Source organism: Phocoena phocoena, chromosome 4, assembly GCF_963924675.1.
Source record: "Phocoena phocoena chromosome 4, mPhoPho1.1, whole genome shotgun sequence".
Lineage (NCBI taxonomy): Eukaryota > Metazoa > Chordata > Mammalia > Artiodactyla > Phocoenidae > Phocoena > Phocoena phocoena.
The window spans coordinates 54,851,495-54,873,879 of NC_089222.1; the positions used below are offsets into that span (position 1 = coordinate 54,851,495).

At 33.6% G+C, this 22,385-nt stretch overlaps 1 protein-coding gene across 1 annotated transcript in view; it reads left to right on the forward strand.

Annotated features, from left to right (window-relative positions):
* NAALADL2 (N-acetylated alpha-linked acidic dipeptidase like 2) overlaps positions 1-22,385 on the forward strand; it is an 862,695-nt gene that overhangs the window by 440,424 nt on the left and 399,886 nt on the right. Inside the window, 3 exon segments of the mRNA XM_065875821.1 lie at positions 8,953-9,045; positions 11,725-11,930; positions 15,681-15,800. Coding sequence (XP_065731893.1) covers positions 8,953-9,045; positions 11,725-11,930; positions 15,681-15,800 — 419 coding nt within the window.

A 22,385-nucleotide genomic window follows, 5' to 3' on the forward strand; every position in this document is an offset into this window, starting at 1 on the left:
CCTATTCCCCACCTGAAATGCACCCCACTCAGGCTCCCACACTGTGTGTTGTTCAGCTCTTAAATGGGGATAACCTTAGTCAGCTTTAATGACTTCTCTCATTACACTGTTCCCCCTGGCAGTTGCTTTCCTTTCCATATTCAGACTTACATACACACAGACATACACAATATCCTCCTCATGCTTGGGCCCTGATACCCTGTGCTAAACTACCCCAACCCATTTGGATGCCTTCCTTTCCTCACGTGGTCTTCAACCCCTTGCTCTGGGCCACAGTGGCATCATCTTCTACTGCCACTGTCAGAGGTGCTAACCTTGGACAACCTGTGTAATGGCTTTAGGACTGATTCACTCATGAAGAGAAAGGAAGGGAAGAGGAAGAAGAAGAAAACATACATTGTTTATGAGTACATGAATGTTTAATTCACATAAATATTCTTGAGCAGTATATTTCTTTCTTAGTTTTTTCTTTACATTTAGCAGTTTGTAGTTAATATTTATCCATGTTGTCAAAGGAACATTTACTTCATTTCTTCTAAGTGCTATAGAATATTTAAAGAGTAGCTTTACTCTATTTGATACATCCATTACTCCAAGGATGGATGCCTAGATTGCCCTCACTTCCTTGTTGCCAAACATTCTAGGTTCACATTTCCTCTTGCTACTTTTTATTTCTTTAACAACATTAACTTATGACCTTCTTGTATTATGTTGTTTTTGACATGCTTGGTACCAATCTGATTCTTGTTTTTTCTGTAAGTGGTCTACTTTTTGACTTGAGGAACTTTTAGTATTTTTTTCTTTGTCTTTCATGCCTTTAAATTTTGTGCTACAGTATGTAGATGCTTCTCCTCTTCTCTGGAAAGATAATAATAAAAATAAATATTTTCTTCAACTATTTTCTCTCCTCCATTTGTTTTTCCTCCTTCTGGTGTTCTTTCTAGAACTCCCATTTCTATTCATTGTGTCTTTTACTTGTATGTTTATATTTTATGTTTTCTTTCCTTTCTGTGGTTTCTTGGAAAAAATTCTGAATCTGATCTTCTATATCTTGACTTTATTTTTCATTTATATCTATCTATTCCTTACCATCTCTCTCTACTCTCCCTACCTATTGGTATATTTCTTTCAATTATTCTATTTTTCATACCTCTTATTTCCTTTTTTTAAAAAAAATGTTTTCAGTCTGTTTCTTATTACTAATGCAGTCCCTTTTCTTTTAGCGAGTTTAGTTATAATGCGTATTTTTAAATTAATGTATTGTGTGTTTTAATATGTTTACTTTGAGTATTATATGTGTTCATTGTGTTAACTTTCGTTTATGAGAGTGTGGATCTCAGATATCTAGATACTTTAGCTTGGGAGTTCATGTTGCCCTGGAGGAATTAGCCATCTTCTTGTGACTTATAGGAGGGCAGACCTGAAGTCAGGCCCCAGTTTATATCTTCATGGGTTTGTATAATGAGAGAGTCATTGTGTTCCAGTTACAATGAAACTATTCTAAACCACCATCATTTGCTGCTGGTTCACCAGGAAGCCCCAGTTTTCAGAGATTTGATGTTATAAGGAGAAGACAATCCCCTTAAGGTTTTAATTTCACCATCCCTGGGATTTGGAAAAGAGAAATAAATGCCCAGAGTTCAGGTTTGCTTAAGCATCTTTATGACCAGTGTTTCACCCCAACTGACACAGGCAGAACTTCCTAACCCAACTTATTTATTTTATTTATTTTTTAACTTTAATAACATATTTTATTTAATTCAGTGTATCCAAAATATTATCAATATATTGTCAATATGCAAACATAGTAATGAAATAGTTTACATTCTTTTTTCATTCTAAGTCTTCAAAATCCAGTGTGTATTTTACATTTATAGTACATCTCAATTAAAACTACACACATTAAAAAAATTTTTTTTTACAGGTTTTGTGCTTTTAATAGATTGTACTTTATAGACAGAGGTCTTCAGAACTAAGCCACTGGTCATTAGGTCAAACAATTTTAGCTTTTAAACCTTTTCATTTAAATGTGACTTACAGGGACTTCCTTGGTGACGCAGTGGTTAGGAGTCCACCTGCCAGTGCAGGGGACACAGGTTCGATCCCTGGTCCAGGAAGATCCCACATGCCGCAGAGCAGCTAAGCCCATGCGCCACAACTACTGACCCTGCACTCTAGAGCCTGTGTGCCTAGAGCCTGCCACCACAATGAGAAACCCGCACACCGCAATGAAGAGTAGCCCCCACTCACTGCAATTAGAGAAAGCCTGTGAGCAGCAACAAAGACCCAATGGAGCCAAAAATTTTGTTTAAATAAATAAATTTATTAAATGTGACTTATATTCAGAAAACAACACAAATCATAATTGTAGAGCCCACTTACTTTTCACAGTTGAGCACACTTATGTAACCAGCACCCAGATCAAGAAACAATACAACAAGCACCCCTAGGAGTCCCCCACCAGTTACACCCCCAGGTAACAAGTATAGTTATTTTAAAGTCCTTGTCTGCTAATTCCAATATCTCAGTCACCTATGGATCTACTTTCATCATCTATGTTTTCTTTGCTTATCAGTTATATGATCTTGCCTTTTCCACATATCCTAATATTCTTTTCATGGAAAGGCATTTTATTTTAAATATAGTGGTGTTGTAAATGTCAATCCCAAACTCTCAATCTATCCCTCCCCCTCTCCAGCCCTTCCACTCTTGTAACCATAAGTTCATTCTCTAAGTCTGTGAGTCTGTTTCTGTTTTGTAAATAAGTTCATTTGTATCATATTTTTTTAGATTCCACATATAAGTGATATCATACATTTGTCTTTCTCTGTCTGACATACTTCACTTAGTATGATAATCTCCAGGTCCATCCATGTCACTGCAAATGGCATTATTTCATTCTTTTTAATGGATGAGTAATATTCCATTGTATATATGTACCACGTCTTCTTTATCCATTCATCTGTTGATGCACATTTAAGTTGCTTCCATGTCTTCGCTATTGTAAACAGTGCTGCAATGAACATTGGGGTACATGTATCCTTTTGAACTGTGTTTTCCTCCTGACATATGCCCAAGAGTGGGATTGCTGGGACATATGGCATCTCTAGTTTTAGTTTTTTAAGGAACATCCATACTGTTCTCCATAGTGGCTGTGCCAATTTACATTCCCACCAACAGTATAGGAGGGTTCCCTTTTCTCCACACCCTCTCTGACATTTTTTGTTTGCAGATTTTTTGATGATGGCCATTCTGACTGGTGTGAGGTGATATCTTATTGTAGTTTTGATTTGAATTTCTCTAATAATTAGCAATGTTGAACATCTTTTCACGTGCCTTTTGGCTATCTGTATATTTTCTTTGGAGAAATGTCTTTACCTAACCCAATTTATGTTTAAGTTATTAATCTCTCTTTTTAAATATGTTACCATAAATATACATTTAACGTAAGTTCAATCACTATGTATATTTGTATTTGTATTCTGTTCTTTTCACTTCTAGTGTACCCATGTTTCTACATATTAATTTATATTTTAGCAGCCACACATTTTATTGCAATTTTCTAAGTAATTTTCCTGTTTGGGAAATCTATGTTGTTTTCTGTAATTGCTACTATAATTGTACTGCAAAGAGTACAATTATTCTTGTAGAATAAATTCCAAAGTGCAAGATTGCTAATATTATTGCTATGAAGAATAATATTACTTTACCTATGGGTTGTTTAAATTAGCAATGCCAACAGCAATATGAATGTGAAAGTTTATCCAAGATTTTACTGATATTTATTATTAAAATTGAAAGTGTGATCATAGTGCTGCTTTTAGTGATGGAAAACAGGCTCTATGTGCATTTGTTTTCAGACATGGGTATGGAATACTATGAAACAACATGTATTAGGATCAACATCATGTGTGGGGATGTAAATAAATAGATGAAAGGCTGCTTTTTGCTATGTTGCATGCCATTATTTAGACCTGGTCTTGGCCCTGTGACACATAAGGAAGTCCTTCTGTCAGTTGAAAAGAACCAGTGTAATCATAATATCCTTGCAAAAAAGGCTGTCTTCAACTTTCTCAGACCTCTGTGTTTCTTTTAAATAAAACTCTTAGACTTAAGGCTGTTGAAGAGGGCAGGTAAAATAATTTGAAATCTGTTCATGCAAATGTCTAGGAACTCTGTATGAGCCATAAGAAAAAATGTCTTTAAAAGCATCTGTCAAAAAAGAAAGTAAAATGTCCAGAAGGAAACATGAAGACAGAATGAAAAATCAGAGAAATAAGCAAAAGAGTTGACCCTCTGGTCACCTAGTTTTGGGAGGTCATGGATCCCAGTGAATTAGGTAAATTAGAGTGGGAATATAGAACTCACAGGGGGACAAAAGACATGGTTATGAGCCTATAGGGAGAAAGGAGTTGTAACTAACATCTATGTAAACCAGGATCATGGAGTTGAAGTAGAAAAACTAGAAAGAAATCCACCCGCTGGTGGAGAAAAGCTTTCTTCTGCCTGAGCTCTGGATAAAAAATTAAAAAAAAATCTTTTTTAATGTCTCTAGAAATAAAAAATCCTGGCTCAGAATTTTCATTAACATTGTAGTATAGAAACACCAAGCCAAAAAATTAGCATAAAAATTGTGCCCGAGCCAGAAATGCCCCTGGGATGCCTGACAAAAGCAAATGCAATGCTGGGAAAATAAGTATTGGAGAAATACTAAGCAAAAGAAAGATAGGATAATTATATTAATGGGGGGGACACTTTAGGGAGAAAAATTGGGATAGAAACAATACAAAGAATAATTGTTCTATATAATCTATATAGAAATCAGGAAGTTGTAGCAATTCCAAACTTGCATACATGTAACTAAGTAGTCTAAAAATATACAAGGAAAAATATTATACTATTGCCAAGATAAATTGATAAATTAGCATCAAATGGGAAACTTTAACATGTCTCAATAATTAACAGAGAGAATATGTAGAACAGTTAATAAAGTTATAACCACACAGTTTTCAAGCTTGATTTACTGGACCTATATATGAAATGCTACATCCCTGTAATAGGGAATGCACATTCTTTATGTGGAACATATACAAAAATGTTTATTCTCTATTTATCAGATGCAATAGGCTACAGGGTCACAAAACTCACCTAAAATCAAAGTATCAGTAGTATATAGACCTTGCTCTCAGTTCATAATTAAATTAAGCTAGGTATCAATATTAAAACAGTAACTCACACCTTATATTTGAATATTTTAAAAATTCTTTGAACTAATACATTTATTATAGAAATAATTATCCTAGAAATTTAAAATGCTAGAATTTGTAAGATCATAACACCATATATCAAAATTAGTGTGCTTCACCGCAATAGAAAATCTGCAGCCTTAAAGACATGTATAAAGATTAAAAAGTAATGAACTAAGCATTTTAACTTAAAAATTTAGGTTAAAAAACCCCAGAGAATATATTCAGGCAAAATTTAACAAAGATACTAATAAACATAGAATATAATATTGGAGCAAAAAGTAAAGAAAAAAATATTGAGGATCCACAAATCCTAAAACTGGTTTTCTGAAAATTCTAAAAAATTAGCTAAACTCTGGTAAAACTGATGAAGGGAAACAAAAAAGACAGAAGTAAATTGATCTTAGAAATAGGAAAGGAAACAAAATTATAGTTAAATGACAGTATTTTTTTCTGAAGCATAAAAATAAAGCAAACAGCTAAATACATTTAGAAGAAATAAACATGTAAAAATCTGAATTTACTTATATTCGTTAATAATTTGAAAATATTAAGTGAAATAAAATGAAAATATACATTGAGTGAAAATGTACTCCTCCCTGCAACACACACAAAAAATACTGGGATGAAATAGTTTTATATATGAACACTAACTCTCCTTTATAAAATGGATAATGTCTGTGCTACATAAACTCTTACAGAATCAATGAAAAGAAGCAAAGATCACTAAACATTTGTGAGGTTATATAATCTACATATCAAAATCAGACAAGAAAAAATTGAGAAGTATAATTATCAATAAGCCACTTATAAATATATATGCATATATCCTGAAAATATTAGTAACCAAAGACAGAAAATATATCATGACCAAGAAGGGCATACTCCAGGAATACATGCATTTTTTAACATTGTGAAGTGAAAAGCCTTGCAATTATCTCAAAAGTTGATTCAACATCTGTTTATGCTAAAATCTATTAGCAAAGGAAGAGCAAAAGTGATCTTCCTTATAAAAGGAATTTCCCAGACACCTATAGCAAACTACGTAAAAACAACACAGTTGTAGAAACATTTTGTAGAAGTGAAGAACACAAAGAAAGGACCAAGGAATGCTGCTTTTACTGCCTCCATTCCACAGTGCACTGGCAGTCCTATACAAAATGATGAGAGCAGTAGATAAAAGCTTTACAGTTTTAAAAGGAATAAGCAAAACTATTTTTTGGTATATATCTACAGTAAAATTAACAAAAATAAAAACCCTATAGATTAACCATTAAAACCTATAGGAGATTAACAAGAAGGTTTGTTATAAGACTAATATATGAAATTAAATAGCATGCTTATACACAGTAAAATAATTATAAATGCTATATTTTGTTAACATAGCAGGAAAACCTTAAAAATAAATTTAATAATAGTTGTGCAAACCTTTTATAAAGAAAAATATAAAACTTCCTAAAAGACATAAAATCAACTGAAATAAATTGAGAGGCATACCATATTCATAGATAAAATGAATGATTCTCTCAAATGGTTCCATTAATTTAATACAATCCTAATGAAATCCTGAAATGTCTTTCCATGGCACATGACAAACTAATATAAAAGTTTATATGAAAGTAATGGTCCATAAATCCCCCCACGTTGAATAATAATTAAAAGAGACGATGACAATGATGGTGGTGGTGGTGGTGGTAGGGGACCCATTACTTCAGTCATGATAAAGTTTTGTTAATTAAAACAGTATGACACTGGTTAAAATGAAATGCAGTAACAAGGATAACAGCTTCATTAATGCTTCACAGAGAAAAAGAGATCCAATGAGAATTAGTATATGTGTGTGCAAATGGAAATATAAATTGTAAGGCACTATATTAATATAAGGTAATATTTCAAGGAGTTTGCCTTACATTTGTACATATTATAAGGTTTTCTCACTGCTGAATTTGAAAAAAAAATTAATATTGAATCTTAGATACAGCTGAAGAATCTTCTCTTGTTTTCTAACTCAAAAATAAGATGAAAATATTAAAAACACAACTATAAGTTCATGACTGCCTCATCTAAAGTTCATTTATCTGGACAATTTGGGACAAACCTAGAACAGGGAATTAATGACTAAAAATAAACATGATTTCAAGTGTATCACATTCTGGAAAAGGCAAAACTGTAGAGACATTTAAAAGATCAGTGGTTGCCAGGGGCTCAAGAGGAAGGGAGAGAGGAAAGTATAAGCAGGTATAGCACAGGAAATTTTTAGGGCAATGAAACTATTCTATATGATACTATAATTGTGGATACATGCCATTATGCTTAGGTCAAAACCCATAGAGTGTACAATACAAAGAGTGACCCTTAATATAAATTATGGACTTAATGTATTAATATTGTCTCATTAATGGTAACAGATATTGATCATGCTAATGTAAGAGATTAATAATAGGGGCAGGGGAAAGAGGGTATTTGGGAACTCTGTGTTTTCTGCTCAGTTTTTCTGTATTTTGAAACTGCTCTAAAAAACCCCACAAAGTATACTACTTAAAAAATATTGAACAGAAATGCATAGCACGTAAATTAGAACTGCAATACTCAGATTACAATATTCACAATACACAATAAGCAGATTTCCTTTTCTCCTATATGAGGCACTCAGGTGTTCTCTTGAGGTCTCTTTATTCTTGTTTAGTTATAATTTTTTCAGTATACTGATTTTCTATTTAAATTGTTAGTAGAGCACATTCAAAGAAAGAAGCAACTTATTTATCATAACAGTTTTCATATAGCAGTAAGAAGTGACATTTGAAGGCCCATCGGTGTAGCATGTCTACTTTGCATTGCTTGCTTTCTAATTGCCACCCTCTCCCCAACAGTACCACTTGGCTACCCTTGGACCTCTCCTAGAGAAACCACCTTCCCACCCCCACCCTCAGCCCCCAGACTTCCCAAGATCCATCAAATACAGGATTAACACATGTCATCACCAAAGACCTTCAAAGACCACTTCAGGGCTGTGACTGAAGTCCTTTCTGATTGGTGTCTTTGCCGTATTTGTTGTCAAAATTTTTGAATATCAAGCATGAATAGAAGAACTCAAAGAGGCAGGGCAGGTGGCAGAGATTTAGTAGAGAGGTGAGAGACCTACAAACACAGGTAGAAATGAGAACTCCAAGATTTGAAAATAAGTGTAGCTTTAAGAATCTATTCTTTTAATTTGTGTAATGCTTTATAGTTTTCAGTGTGATAATGTAATAATGAATCATACAAAAAAAGTTAAATCATCTTCACATGCTATTTTTCTGAAGCTAGACAAGTACTTAAATTTGAAAATATTTTTATCTCATTTTTTTCATTTTTAAAAATATGAGTTGTCCACATCTCCTTGAGGTCTTGTTCTGTGTGCTTTCCTGTTGAAGCCCACTGCAGTTTTTATTGTGAAATTTAGAATTGCCTATTTATGGTTCTGAAGTTCTATGAGGCTAGCAATTGTATCTTAGTCATCATTATATAACAAGCACCTAAAATAATGTCTACACAAAGTTTCAAATACATATTTGCCGAAAAATGTAACGTTGGTTTTCTAGAAAAATTCAGTTGTTTGGAATTATTTGTCCGATCATATTGGATAAATAAATTTGAATGCTTTAAGAAAAAAAACCCAGCAGAATATAGAGAAACAAGTATCTTTTAATTTTCTTTTCCCCCCCAGAGGAAAGAATTGTCAGCATGCAAATTCAGACAGTCACACAATTTGAAACAGTTACTAATGTTGTTGGATATTTAAAGGGCTCAACATCTCCAGGTAAGTAGACCCAAATATTTATAATCTACACTTTATATGAAATATCACAAGAAAATGCTCTGTAACAATTTAATAGCATAGTTAAATGTCCTACTTTAGATGTAATTACAAGTTCATACCACTCTAAAGGGTGGTATATAAAACCAAGAAGCAAGTCTTTATTCTTTCTTACCACATCCCTTCAAAGATAAATCATAGTAGAGAGTGTAAGAGGGAAACAAAACAAAACGGAGAAAACAGAGTTTAGATTTGTTAAATTGGCATGTACCTGTGAGTAAAAGCTATAGAAACCAATGTTTTCTTTTTCTTTTATTCACTGTAACACCATTGAAGATTTTATTTATATCAAGAAATGACTTTTTTAAAAAGGAAATATTTTAGTTTTAATTATGTGTTTTTAAAAAAAATAAAAATTTTGGTTTTCAAATCTTTCATTGTTGGTCTGTGTCCCATCTCTGACCCTTGGTCCACTGACAATTCTGCCTAATGTTTGCATGGCTTAGGTCTTGAAGGTGCTTATGAAAAGGATCACCTGGTTACATTTTAAATAGTTTTATACCTTGTTATGGGATGCTTATGGAATCTTCAGATGATACTATATAGGCTAAAAAAGTGAAAATAACTGACAAATATATTAACAAATTAACAACACTTCTGAACATATTGTGAGGTTGAATGACATTACTGTCTGCTGTGCTTGTTTTACATGGTAGAATGCAGTAGTCTTTTAGTACATTTGTGTCATTGCTATTGATTTGGTTGGGATATTTACTGAAGTCATCCTTGGAGCATAATTCTTCTCCATGATCTTAGTCAAACTGACTCCATAATTGCTAACCCAGGAAATTCTGAGATCAAGTTTTACATTCCCATCAAGTTTCCTGCTTGCCAACTCTTTAAAAATTCACGGACATCTTCTCTCTGGTTTCCTTACAGTAGCAACCTCTGATGAACAACCTCTGATCATAATATCTTTAAATACAAGATATAAATGAATTTGGAAATTGTTACTATTGCATTTCAACCATTTCAACAAATTTATATCATAAGAATCTCTAATTGAAGCATTAGAAATATTTATCATCATTGCTACATTTGCTAGTTATTTTTAAAAAACCAAACTGTACAAAATTATACTCACTATAGGATAAAAAAAAAACTTATTGAATTCAATGTAGAAAAAAAAAACCCAAATTTAAAAAATCAATTTACTAGTAGTATTCCTAGGTGTATAATATGTAAAGCTTCTCAATTTTATTTATTTGAATTCTACACAAAAATACTGGCTGTTCATTCACATACTTTTCTTATTTAATGACTCTGAAAATTAGAAATAACCATCAGTTAGTATTAAGGTTTTTATATATGGTTTATCCAGAATACAGACAATTCCAAACAGAATTTTTATACATATCTGGGAGATGAGTGAATCAATTCAACATTGCAGGCACACTGTGTATACCATTAATTAAGTTTTGATAAATTGTTGTCAGATCAAATTCATTGTTGGTTCCAATATCAGTGTGGAAAACTAAAATAGTTTCACACAGTTATGTTTCCAGTAAAGTAGTGTTTTGATGCCATGAAGTCAAGGTGTGATTCATTCATTCCACACATGTGTAGTACTTATTTTATGTCAGGTGTTATTCAAAGTGCCTTACAAATAGTAACTAACTTAAAACTCAAAAGAACTGAATGATGTATGTACTATTTTTATTCCAATTTTATGATTGAAGAATTTAAGGCATGAGAGCCTAAATAAGCTTTCTATGGTCATACAACTAGTAAGATGAATGGCCTGGATTCAAACCCAAGCAGGAAGGCTTTAAACTCTGTACACTTAACCATCAAGTTATGGGACATCTCCTAAGGAAATGACACTTAATGAAGAAAAATATTTTTACACAGATTGTAGGGCTACTTGATAAAGTAAATTTAGCTGTGTACCAACAACATTCACTGGCAAAATCAGAGGAAACTCTGGAGATACATTTTTAGTCTACCTTATTACTAACAATTGTCAGCAATATACGTTATTCAGAAGCCATCAATGTGTCATGGAGATCTTTCTAGTAGTGTATCTAATGGATTTTGTATGATTATGTGAAATAAAATATGCAAAAAAGAAAAAGTATTTGGATGACTTTTGATGATGATTTATTTTTTCCATCAGAAAAAGGAGAGGGTCTAAAACTCTAAGTTGGAAGTGAAAACTGATTCCCTAAATACTTCATTTATTGCAAAGTCCATACATGACTACCACATTTTTAATACTTACAGCTACTGAATAACTGTTCCCTCAAATGTATGAATAGTTCATTAATACTTACTGAGCATATACACATTGTTTATAGGGCACTTCCCACTATGATTCTGGCAAAATGTTAGATAAGGGTTTCATTGTGGCATATTTGTATACTTCATTAATTAATATGCATGTTGAGATGACAGTGATATGGATCTAAGCTTTGGATTCATAATTGAGTTCAGCAGCTGCCTCTGCTTTGATATACACAGACGTGTGAGTCAAGACAGTGGGGGAAAAATGTTAGTCTTAATTATCAGAACAATTTCCCATAATTGTTGCTCGGTTGTGCAATAGGATCATGTAAATGTCATTAAATTTATTGTTAAGATGTATATTGTATTATAATGGCTCTTGTTGTCTTCTATTTGCAGACCGTTATATCATAGTTGGCAGCCATCATCATACCGCATACAGTTATAATGGACAAGAATGGGCCAGCAGCACTGCCATCATCACAGCTTTTATCCAGGCCTTGATGTCAAGAGTCAAGAGAGGGTGGAGACCAGACCGCACTATTGTTTTCTGTTCATGGGGTGGAACAGCTTTTGGAAATATTGGCTCCTATGAATGGGGAGAGGTAAACGTGCATAAATTACTATGCCTTGCTCTCAAAATTGCGCGGTCACTCTCTCGCTCTCACACTCTCGCTCTTGTTCTGGACTAAAGTAGACAAAGTCAAATTGATAAAGCCATGAACAAGAATGTGCGTCTCAACCAGGGTGTGCAGTATGCTCATTTGCTGAGATCACTTCTAAGAATGCTAGGGAATTAGAGTTAGACCACAGTGATTTGTGTATGATCTACAGGTATCTTCTTCTTATTGCTACCAGACCTACACACTGTTACGCCCACAGTGGTGTTTACCCGGTTATTGTGTTTCTTCTTAGGTTGGCAGGCACTGGACAAGAAAGGGTCAAGTGATACATACCATTACCTTTTTTTTTTTTTTTTAAATTTTCTAGCAATTTTCTGGAATTAGGAAACGATCTTGTATGTAAAATGTTTATTAACTTAGCATTATACCTTACCTAAACAATGTAGGGATTGGACTCAAAATAGCAGTTTCCTTCCTTCTACCCTTGTTTTGTCCCTCCCTTCAATCCTTCCTCCCTCTGTTCTTACACCCCTACCTCCCTGCTCCTTCTTTTCTACCTATATCTCTACCTAGCCACTTATCTAACTACCTTAGGAAGCCTTTGTTCAAATGAAATCTTGTGTGCAATGGATCACAGTTAGAATACAACTGGAGTACATTTTCAAATATTTCTGATATGTTTGTGTCTCACAAATGCACTGTGTTTTTAATGGGATATGACAACTTTGGATTGACGCCACATTAACAACAATAAAAACATCATAAAACTCTTAGATATTCTATTTATTTTTATGACTTTATAAAAAGAAGTTTAATGGAAATATGTAGGAAAAAAACCTACCCAACTTTAGCTAGGAAAATAAGACCATTTGATATCCTAGTTTGTATACTGCTTCAGCTTTGCAGAAAAAAATATCAAATATATAATGAGAAATTCTCATTTCATTTTTCATTTAATCACTCAAAAAATGATAAAATATCTATTGGCTATCAAGAAAAATCAAAAAAGGTATACAAAAGAAAATAGAAAAGATCTTTTTATTTTGAGAGAAAGAAGTCTTCAAAATGAGAAAAATTTTACAGTTGTAAAATTTATCAAGATTCACACATTGCAAATTGAAATGCTTTTCTGTATTCAAATTAGTGGTGTGAATTTTTTCCCATTACTCGAAAGAACTAGTTCAAATAAAGAAATTCCATTGCTGACAGAACATTTTTAAATTGACAGATTTTTAATAAGATGGAAAATGTAATAGCTGAACCAATCTCTCAAACTTCTATTCCAAATTCCATACTTTAAGGATATAAACAATTTAAGAAACAGTCTGGGGAGTGTATTTGTGATATGGGATGATTTTACTAATTCAGAATTCTTTATCATAAAGAAAACAATGTTTTAGTTTTCTTGTAACAATAAGGCACATTTAAAAAAAATGTCTTTAAGATTCTTTTTATTCTACTATCTCATACAGCCTTCTCCATATCTATCTAATAATTTTCATAGTCAACTCATGTTAATTCTAAATAAGCATGTGTATTTCTAAGCTGTGTTCTCAAAGTAGGCTTGTGTAACATTAATAGTTCCTAACTTAAATTCCTAAATATCCTTAACCCCTCTGCATGGGAAAGTGAAGTGTACTGCAAATAGTCCTTGAATTTATTTGAGCATCATGCATGGTAACCTGCAGTTTGTTCAGTATTGTGGCCTTGTGTGTATGTGAACGATTACATTTTCAAATTAAGTAAATATTTTTGTAGTTAATAAAATATTTTGATTATTGACTGCGTTGTACCTTTTGGTAATTTTATAGTTTCTCAATCAACAGATACTAAAAATACAACTACTATACTGTGGGGAGTCTATAGGAAAAAATGTTTATGGTAGAAAAGTCTCTTCCTATTCAAAAAGGTTAGGGACCTCTGTCTTAGAGTATTTATTATATGTATGTATGCATATTTGACAACTAATTGTACATCCAGTCACTTTCTGGCTCACTAGGTGAGCAAAAATATATAAGCAAAGAAAATGGTGAATAATATATGGATTTGATTATTAGCTTATAAAATGTACTATTGTAAATTGCTGTATCTTAGATCATTTCAATACAGTTCATGAAGCCTTTTTGTAACAATCTGGTTGAGGAGGAATTTAGAAAACTATTAGTTTTACTGTTCTGCCTACTCTTATCAAACCTACCCCTTCTGAAAATGAAAGATTTTCTTTTAGAAGAAAGCAATTTGTGTGCTAAATATATTCCCTAATGAAGATGAGTAAGGAAAGCACTTGTTGACAGGTCATAATGCCCTTTCTAATTTTGCTTACACAGGAACCCCTTGAAACTCAGAGTTGTAATTAAAAAGATTAGGTTATACTGGTCAAATGGAATTTATAGTGATAAAGTTATTAGAGATTTGACTCAATACTGATTTCAATCCTTGAGGAAAATTATAACATTTTACTAAATAGGTTCTTTAAAAAGTACCATTTCTCCTGTGAAGAATCTTCATCTTCAGGCTATTGTGGAAATACTATAGACTTTGCAGTCAAAGAAATCTGAGTTCAAATCTTCTCTACCATAAAACAAGTGGTCTTAGGCAAGATTAACTTCTCAAGACTTGGTTGTTCCAATGAGTACACTAATGCCTAGGTTGTGAGGTTCTCATGAGAGTTAAATGGACTGACATATAGACATTGTCAGTATGGTAGTATGTAATTAGAAGCTATTTTTCTATAGCTCTTGTGTAATAATGGACATTTTTAATAACAATATTATGTGTAAACCACAGTTCATCATTTCTATTTATTTAAAATATTTATTTTTAAATAAACTGTCTTTTCACTTCTTTTCCAGAGGTATAGCTGAATTTTCAACATGAACTGGGAATAATATTATTGATTTGCTAGGTGTACTAGTCCTTGCAGACTTTCATCTGATAGTGTTGGAAGAAGAAAGATATGTTTCTGAGATATAAAATAATATAATACAATTTTTAGGATATATCTATAGAACTGCCATCATGATAATTACTCATTACATATTTGCACAAGAAAAGGAAGCAAATAACAGAAGGACTTCTTAGTGGTACATTATTAATAGGATCAGTGGTCTTCAATTTTTGGAAGTAGGGTTTAGCAGAAAAGTGGAAAACTATTATACTGAATCATTTTATTCTACTAATGTGGATGAAATGCATCAGGTTTTACTTCAAGTAATATGTGCAAGGCCATAATTGTATTATGCCTTATTTTGCTCAGAATAAAAAGCTGCTTTGTGCAAAAAGTAGCTCAACACTTCAAAGGAAAGGGCTGGTTTTATTAAACACTGAAGTGATTTATCCATGTCTGTTCTCTAATTCAATGACTATAAAATTAAATGCTGTCACTAGAGCAAATATTCCATCCTGTATTCTGAAGTTGAATCTCATACTATATTAACCATATAGGGACATTTTCTCTTAAATTTTTACCTTTTTTAGGAACATGAACATGCTTTAAAATATTTTGTTGTATGTTATATGAAACTCCTCACCACCCTTATTTAAAACCCCTTTATGACCCTGAGTACTCTAGTAAATAGTATGGGATGGCTTTACATTAAAAAAAAAAGAGAGTATTATGCAATGTAATGATTTTAGGTAGGAAGTGTTTATTATTCAACATGTAACTGGTAAAGTGGAATCTGTTACTTTTATTTCTGTTAAAGATAGATTTCTTTTTTTTTTTAATGTCAGGATTTCAAGAAGGTTCTGCAGAAGAATGTTGTGGCTTATGTTAGTCTCCACAGTCCTGTAAGCGGTAACTCAAGTCTATACTCTGTAGCTTCACCATCTCTTCAGCAACTGGTAGCTGAGGTAAGATGAACCACTTTTGAATAAAATGATTTTGCAAAACTGCCTTTTTCTCTATAATCTGGCATTTCTTGACATTTCCATTTTTTTAAATATGCATAAAACCACCTTAAGTGGTTTTTTGTTTTTTTAATATATTTGTTTATTTTTGGCTGCGTTGGGTGTTTGTTGCTACGTGTGGGCTTTCTCTAGTTGCTGCGGGCTTTCTCTAGTTGAGGCAAGTAGGAGCTACTTTTCGTTGCTTCATGCGGGCTTCTCATTTTGGTGGCTTCTCTTTGTTGCGGATCGTGGGCTCTAGGTGCACGGACTTCAGTAGTTGTGGCATGTGGGCTCAGTAGTTGTGGCTCGCAGACCTTAGAGCGCAGGCTCAGTAGTTGTGGCGCACAGGCTTAGTTATTCCTCAGCATGTGGGATCTTCCCAGACCAGGGCTCGACCCCATGTCCCCTGCATTGGCAGGTGGATTCTTAACCACTGCACCGCCAAGAAAGTCCCCCTAAGTGTTTTAAGGAATGATCTATTGCTGATTTTTTTTATCATTGCCCCTTCAACCAATGTCCTATGTTCTGAAGTTCTTTACTTTCTACTCTCTTATGGTTATAGTTGCAGGCATGCTTCTATGGAGAATGTGTGTAAAAGTGTAAATTTATTTCTTAAAAATTGAATTTAGTGTTTAAGTTCCCAATTCTGCCAATTTTGGCATGTTGTGGTAAACTTGGTTACTTTGGGATTTCTTCTCCTTCATTCATGTTTTGAGTAAATGTGGAACCTGTTCTGTCTTTTCAACTACACTGTAAGCCTCCTCATAGCAGGACCTGTGTCTAATTCCTAGGATATCGTGAGAAGTAAATTTAAGAAACTTGGAAAATATTGTTTGCAGAACATTTATGGAAAAGGAAAGCATGTTTTTTTCTACAAAGTAACAAAAAAAATCATGCAGTTTGTGACAATGTCTTGCTAGAGTTATCTATTTTTTAAATTTAGTTACTCCTCACCTGTTTCAAAGAAATTTTCAGAACATCTTTCCTATTTATTGTTAGAGTTCACACTTTTGTTTCTGCATTCTTTTTATGACTTTCACTAAAATGATATGTATTATATCTCGGAATGAAAGCAATCATGCCACGACTGCAGGGTGGTTTTCTCCCAACCCCAAGGGCTACTGGTGTATATCAGAAAATGACCTTTTAGATACCCACAGAGTGTCCAGTATCACAGACACTGAACTAGAAAAAGAGAAGGATAGTGAACGGTGCTTTGGATTAGCCATAATTCTTGATTGAAATGTAATGCAAACTAACATTTTATGACTTTCATAATGTATTTACTAGTTTAATAATTTTCACTGACATTTCCATATGTAGTATAATAAAGAAGACATTATGAAAGATGAAATAGATAAATCTGTACATTTAAGATCAGCCAAACCCCAGTGTGCATGCGTGTAATCCAGAACTGTAAGTGAGTCTCTCCTTCTCTTTGTACTGCTTTGAAATCTCTGACTTTCTTACATGTCTGGAAAAAATGTCAAAAGAGGAAAATCAGCTGCCGTTGTCTCCCTTGGGAAGTTAAGATATTCCTGAATAGGTTATCAGGAAGAAAGAAATATGAGCTCAAGTATCCAGAAACTAGTGAGAGTTTAGAAATGATTTTGCCCTTACAGTTTTGTCTTTCAGAATATCATAAAAAATGGAATCACACAGTATGTAGCCATTTGTGTGTGGTTTATTTTACTTAGCATAATGACTTTTAAGATTTACCCATGTTCTTACATGGGTCAGTAGTTTACAGCATCTTCTAGACCACTAAGGAAACAGTCAGTAATAACTAGATGAGTGTAATATCTTTGGAGCTCTCCCTCTGGTTTGATATTCTAACTTTGGTTTTGAAATGAAGAGAAATTAAACTATTCACATAAGAAAATAAGCCATTTCCCTGAGGTTAGTCCACTAAATTTGAACTAAATCATCCTGAGTGAAAAAGATGGAATCTTTTGAAGATTGAGAAATGTTTAATTAATCTAAATCCACTGCAGTGGTTTATAGGTTTTTCTTGGGATTCATGAAAGCTCCACTTTCAAAAAAATTTCCTGAAGAACAGTGAAAAGTTGATGGCTACCAAAGATGGGTAATAGGAACATGAGAGTTCATTGTACTGCTCTCTCTTTTGGGTTTATTTGGAAATTTTCATTATAACTTGAAAAAAGAATCTCAAAAATACTTAAATTTTATAAGTTACAACACTAATAAATTAGTTTGTTTTCTGAAAGTAGCAATAATCTACCAGTGACTTACACACTGAATGGTAATAAGGGGCAATAACGAAGGCTTTTATTTTTATTTATTTATTTTTTTAACATCTTTATTGGAGTATAATTTCTTTACAATGGTGTGTTAGTTTCTTCTGTATAAGAAAGTGAATCAGCTATACTTACACGTATATCCCCATATCCCCTCTCTCTTGCGTCTCCCTCCTACCCCACCCCTCTAGGTAGTCACAAAGCACTGAGCTGATATTCCTGTGCTATGTGGCTGGACCCCACTAGCTATCTGTTTTACATTTGGTGATGTATATATGTCCATGCCACTCTCTCACTTCATCCCATCTTACCCTTCCTCCTCCCCATGTCCTCAAGTCCATTCTCTACATCTGCATCTTTATTCCTGTCCTGGCCCTGGATTCTTAAGAACTTTTTTTTTTTTTTTAGATTCCATATATATGTGTTAGCATACAGTATTTGCTTTTCATTTTCTGACTTACTTCACTCTGTATGACAGATTTAGGTCCATCCACCTTACTACAAATAATTCAGTTTTGTTTCTTTTTATGGCTTAGTAATATTCCACTGTATCTGTGTGCCACATCTGCTTTATCCATTCATCAGTCGATGGACACTTAGGTTGCTTCCATGTCCTGGCTATTGTAAATAGTGCTGCAATAAACATTGTGGTACATGACTCTTTTTGAATTATGGTTTTCTCCGGGTATATGCCCAGTAGTGGGAAGGCTGGGTCATGCCGTAATTCTATTTTTAGTTCTTTAAGGAACCTCCATACTGTTCTCCATAGTGGCTGTATCAATTTACCTTCCCACCATCAGTGCAAGAGGGTTCCCTTTTCTCCACACCCTCTCCGGCATTTATTGTTTGTAGACATTTTGATGATGGCCATTCTGACCAGCGTGAGGTGATATATCATTGTAGTTTTGATTTGCATTTCTCTAATGATTAGTGATGTTGAGCATCCTTTCATGTGTTTGATGGAAATCTGTATACCTTCTTTGGAGAAATGTCTATTTAGGTCTTCTGCCCACTTTTGGATTGGGTTGTTTGTTTTCTTGATATTGAGCTGTATGAGCTGCTTCTAATTTTGGATATTAATCCTTTGTCAGTGGCTTCATTTGTAAATATTTTCTCCCATTCTGAGGGTTGTCTTTTTGTCTTGTTTATTGTTTCCTTGGCTGTGAAAAAGCTTTTAAGTTTCATTAGGTCCCATTGGTTTATTTTTCTTTTAATTTCCATTTCTCTAGGAGGTGGGTCGAAAAGGATCTTGCTGTGATTTATATCATAGAGTGTTCCGCCTATGTTTTCCTCTAAGAGTTTGACAGTTTCTGGCCTTACATTTAGGTCTTTAATCCATTTTAAGTTTATTTTTGTGTATGGTGTTAGGGAGTGTTCTAATTTCATTCTTTTCCATGTAGCCGTCCAGTTTACCCAGCACCACTTATTGAGAGGCTGTCTTTTCTCCATTGTATATTCTTGCCTCCTTTATGAAAGATAAGGTGACCATAGGTGCGTGGGTTTATCTCTGGGCTTTCTATGCTGTTCCATTGATCTATATTTCTGTTTTTGTGCCAGTACCATATTTTCTCGATTACTGTAGCTTTGTAGTATAGTCTGAAGTCAGGGAGCCTGATTCCTCCACTTCCGTTTTTCTTTCTCAAGATTGCTTTGGCTATTCAGGGTCTTTTGTGTTTCCATACAAACTGTGAAATTTTTTGTTCTAGTTCTGTGAAAAATGCCATTGCTAGCTTGATAGAGATTGCACTGAATCTATAGATTGCTTTGGGTAGTATAGTCATTTTCACAATGTTGATTCTTCTAATCCAAGGACATGGTATATCTCTCCATCTGTTTGTATCATCTTTAATTTCCTTTATCAGTGTTTTATAGTTTTGTGCATGCAGGTCTTTTGTCTCCTTGGGTCGGTTTACTCCTAGGTATTTTATTCTTTTTGTTGCAGTGGTAAATGTGAGTGTTTCCTTAATTTCTCTTTCAGATTTTTCATCGTTAGTGCATAGGAATGCCAGAGATTTCTGTGCATTAATTTTGTATCCTGCTACTTTACCAAATTCATTGATTAGTTCTAGTAGTTTTCTGGTGGCTACTTTAGGATTCTCTATGTACAGTATCATGTCATCTGCAAACAGTGACAGTTTTACTTCTTTTCTGATGTGGATTCCTTTTATTTCTTTTCCTTCTTTGAGTGGTGTGGCTAAAACTTCCAAAACTATGTTGAATAATAGTGGTGAGAGTGGGCAACTTTGTCTTCTTCCTGATCTCAGTGGAAATGGTTTCAGTTTTTCACCATTGAGAACAATGTTGGCTGTGTGTTTGTCATATATGGCCTTTATTATGTTGAGATAAGTTCCCTCTAGGCCTTCTTTTGAAGGGTTTTTATCACAAATCAGTGTTGAATTTTGATGAGAACTTTTTCTGCATCTATGGAGATGATCATATGGTTTTTCTCCTTCAGTTTTTTAATATGGTTTTTCCATTGATTGATTTGGGTATATTGAAGAATCCTTGCAGGCCTAGGATAAACCCTACTTGATCATGGTGTATGATCCTTTTATTAGGCTATTGGATTCTGTTTGCTAGTATTTTATTGAGGATTTTTGCACCTATGTTCATCAGTGATATTGGCCTACAGTGATATTGGCCTTCTTTTTTTGGTGACATTTTTTGTCTGGTTTTGGTATCAGGGTGATGGTGGCCTCATACAATGAGTTTAGGAGTGTTTCTCCCTCTGGTATATTTTGGAACAGTTTGAGAAGGGTAGATGTTAAGTATTCTCTAAATGTTTGATAGAGTTCACTTGTGAAGCCATCTGGTTCTGGCCTTTTGTTTGTTGGAAGATTTTTAATCACAGTCTCAATTTCAGTGCTTGTGTTTGGTCTGTTTTTATTTTCTGTTTCTTCCTGGTTCAGTCTTGGAAGGTTGTGCTTTTCTAAGAATTTGTCCATTTCTTCCAGGTTGTCCATTTTATTGGCATAGAGTTGCTTGTAGTAATTTCTCTTGATCTTTTATATTTCTGCAATGTAGCTGTTACTTCTCCTTTTTCATTTCTAATTCCATTGGTTTGAGTTTTTCCCTTTTTTTCTTGATGAGTCTGGCTAATGATAAATAATTTTTGTTTATCTTCTCAAAGAACCAGATTTTAGTTTTATTGTTCTTTGCTATCGTTTCCTTCCTTTCTTTTTCATTTATTTCTGATCTAATCTTTATGATTTCTTTCCTTCTGCTAACTTTGGGGATTTTTTGTTCTTTTTTCTCTAGTTGTTTTAGGTGTAATGTAGGTGTAATGTAAGGTTGTTTATTTGAGATTTTTCTTGTTTCTTGAGGCAGGATTTTGTTGCTATAAACTTCCCTCTTAGAACTGTTTTGCTGCATCCCATAGGTTTTGGATCGTCGTGTTTTCTTTGTCATTTGTTTCTAGGAATTTTTTAATTTCCCCTTTGATTTCTTCAGTGATCTCTTGGTTATTTAGTTGTGTATTGTTTAACCTCCATGTGTTTGTATTTTTTATAGTTTTTTTCCTGTAATTGATATCTAGTCTCATAGTGTTGTGGTTGGAAAAATACTTGATATAATTTCAATTTTCTTAAATTTACCAAGGCTTGATTTGTGACCCAAGATATGATCTATCCTGGAGAATGTTCTGTAAGCACTTGAGAAGAAAGTATATTCTGTTGTTGTTGGATGGAATGTCCTAAAAATATCAATGAAGTCCATCTTTTTTAATGTGTATTTTAAAGCTTGTGTTTCCTTATTTATTTTCATTTTGGATTAACTATCCATTGGTGAAAGTGGGGTGTTAAAGGCCCATACTATTATTGTTTTACTGTCAGTTTCCCCTTTTATGGCTGTTAGCATTTGCCTTACGGACTGAGGTACTCCGATGTTGGGTGCATAAATATTTTCAGTTGTTATATCTTCTTCTTGGAGTGATTCCTTGATCATTTTGTAGTGTCCTTCTTTGTCTCTTGTAGTAGTCTTTATTTTAAAGTCTATTTTGCCTATATGAGAATTGCTACTGCAGCTTTCTTTTGATTTGCATTCTCATGGAATACCTTTTTCCATCCTCTCACTTTCAGTCTGTATGTGTCCCTAGGTCTGAAGTGGGTCTCTTGTAGACAGCATATGTACCCGTCTTGTTTTTGTATCCATTCAGCCAGTCTATGTCTTTTGGTGGGAGCATTTAATCCATTTGCATTTAAGATAATTATCGATATGTATGTTCCTGTTACCTTTTTCTGAATTGTTTTGGGTTTGTTATTGTAGGTCTTTTCCTTCTGTTGTGTTTCCTGCC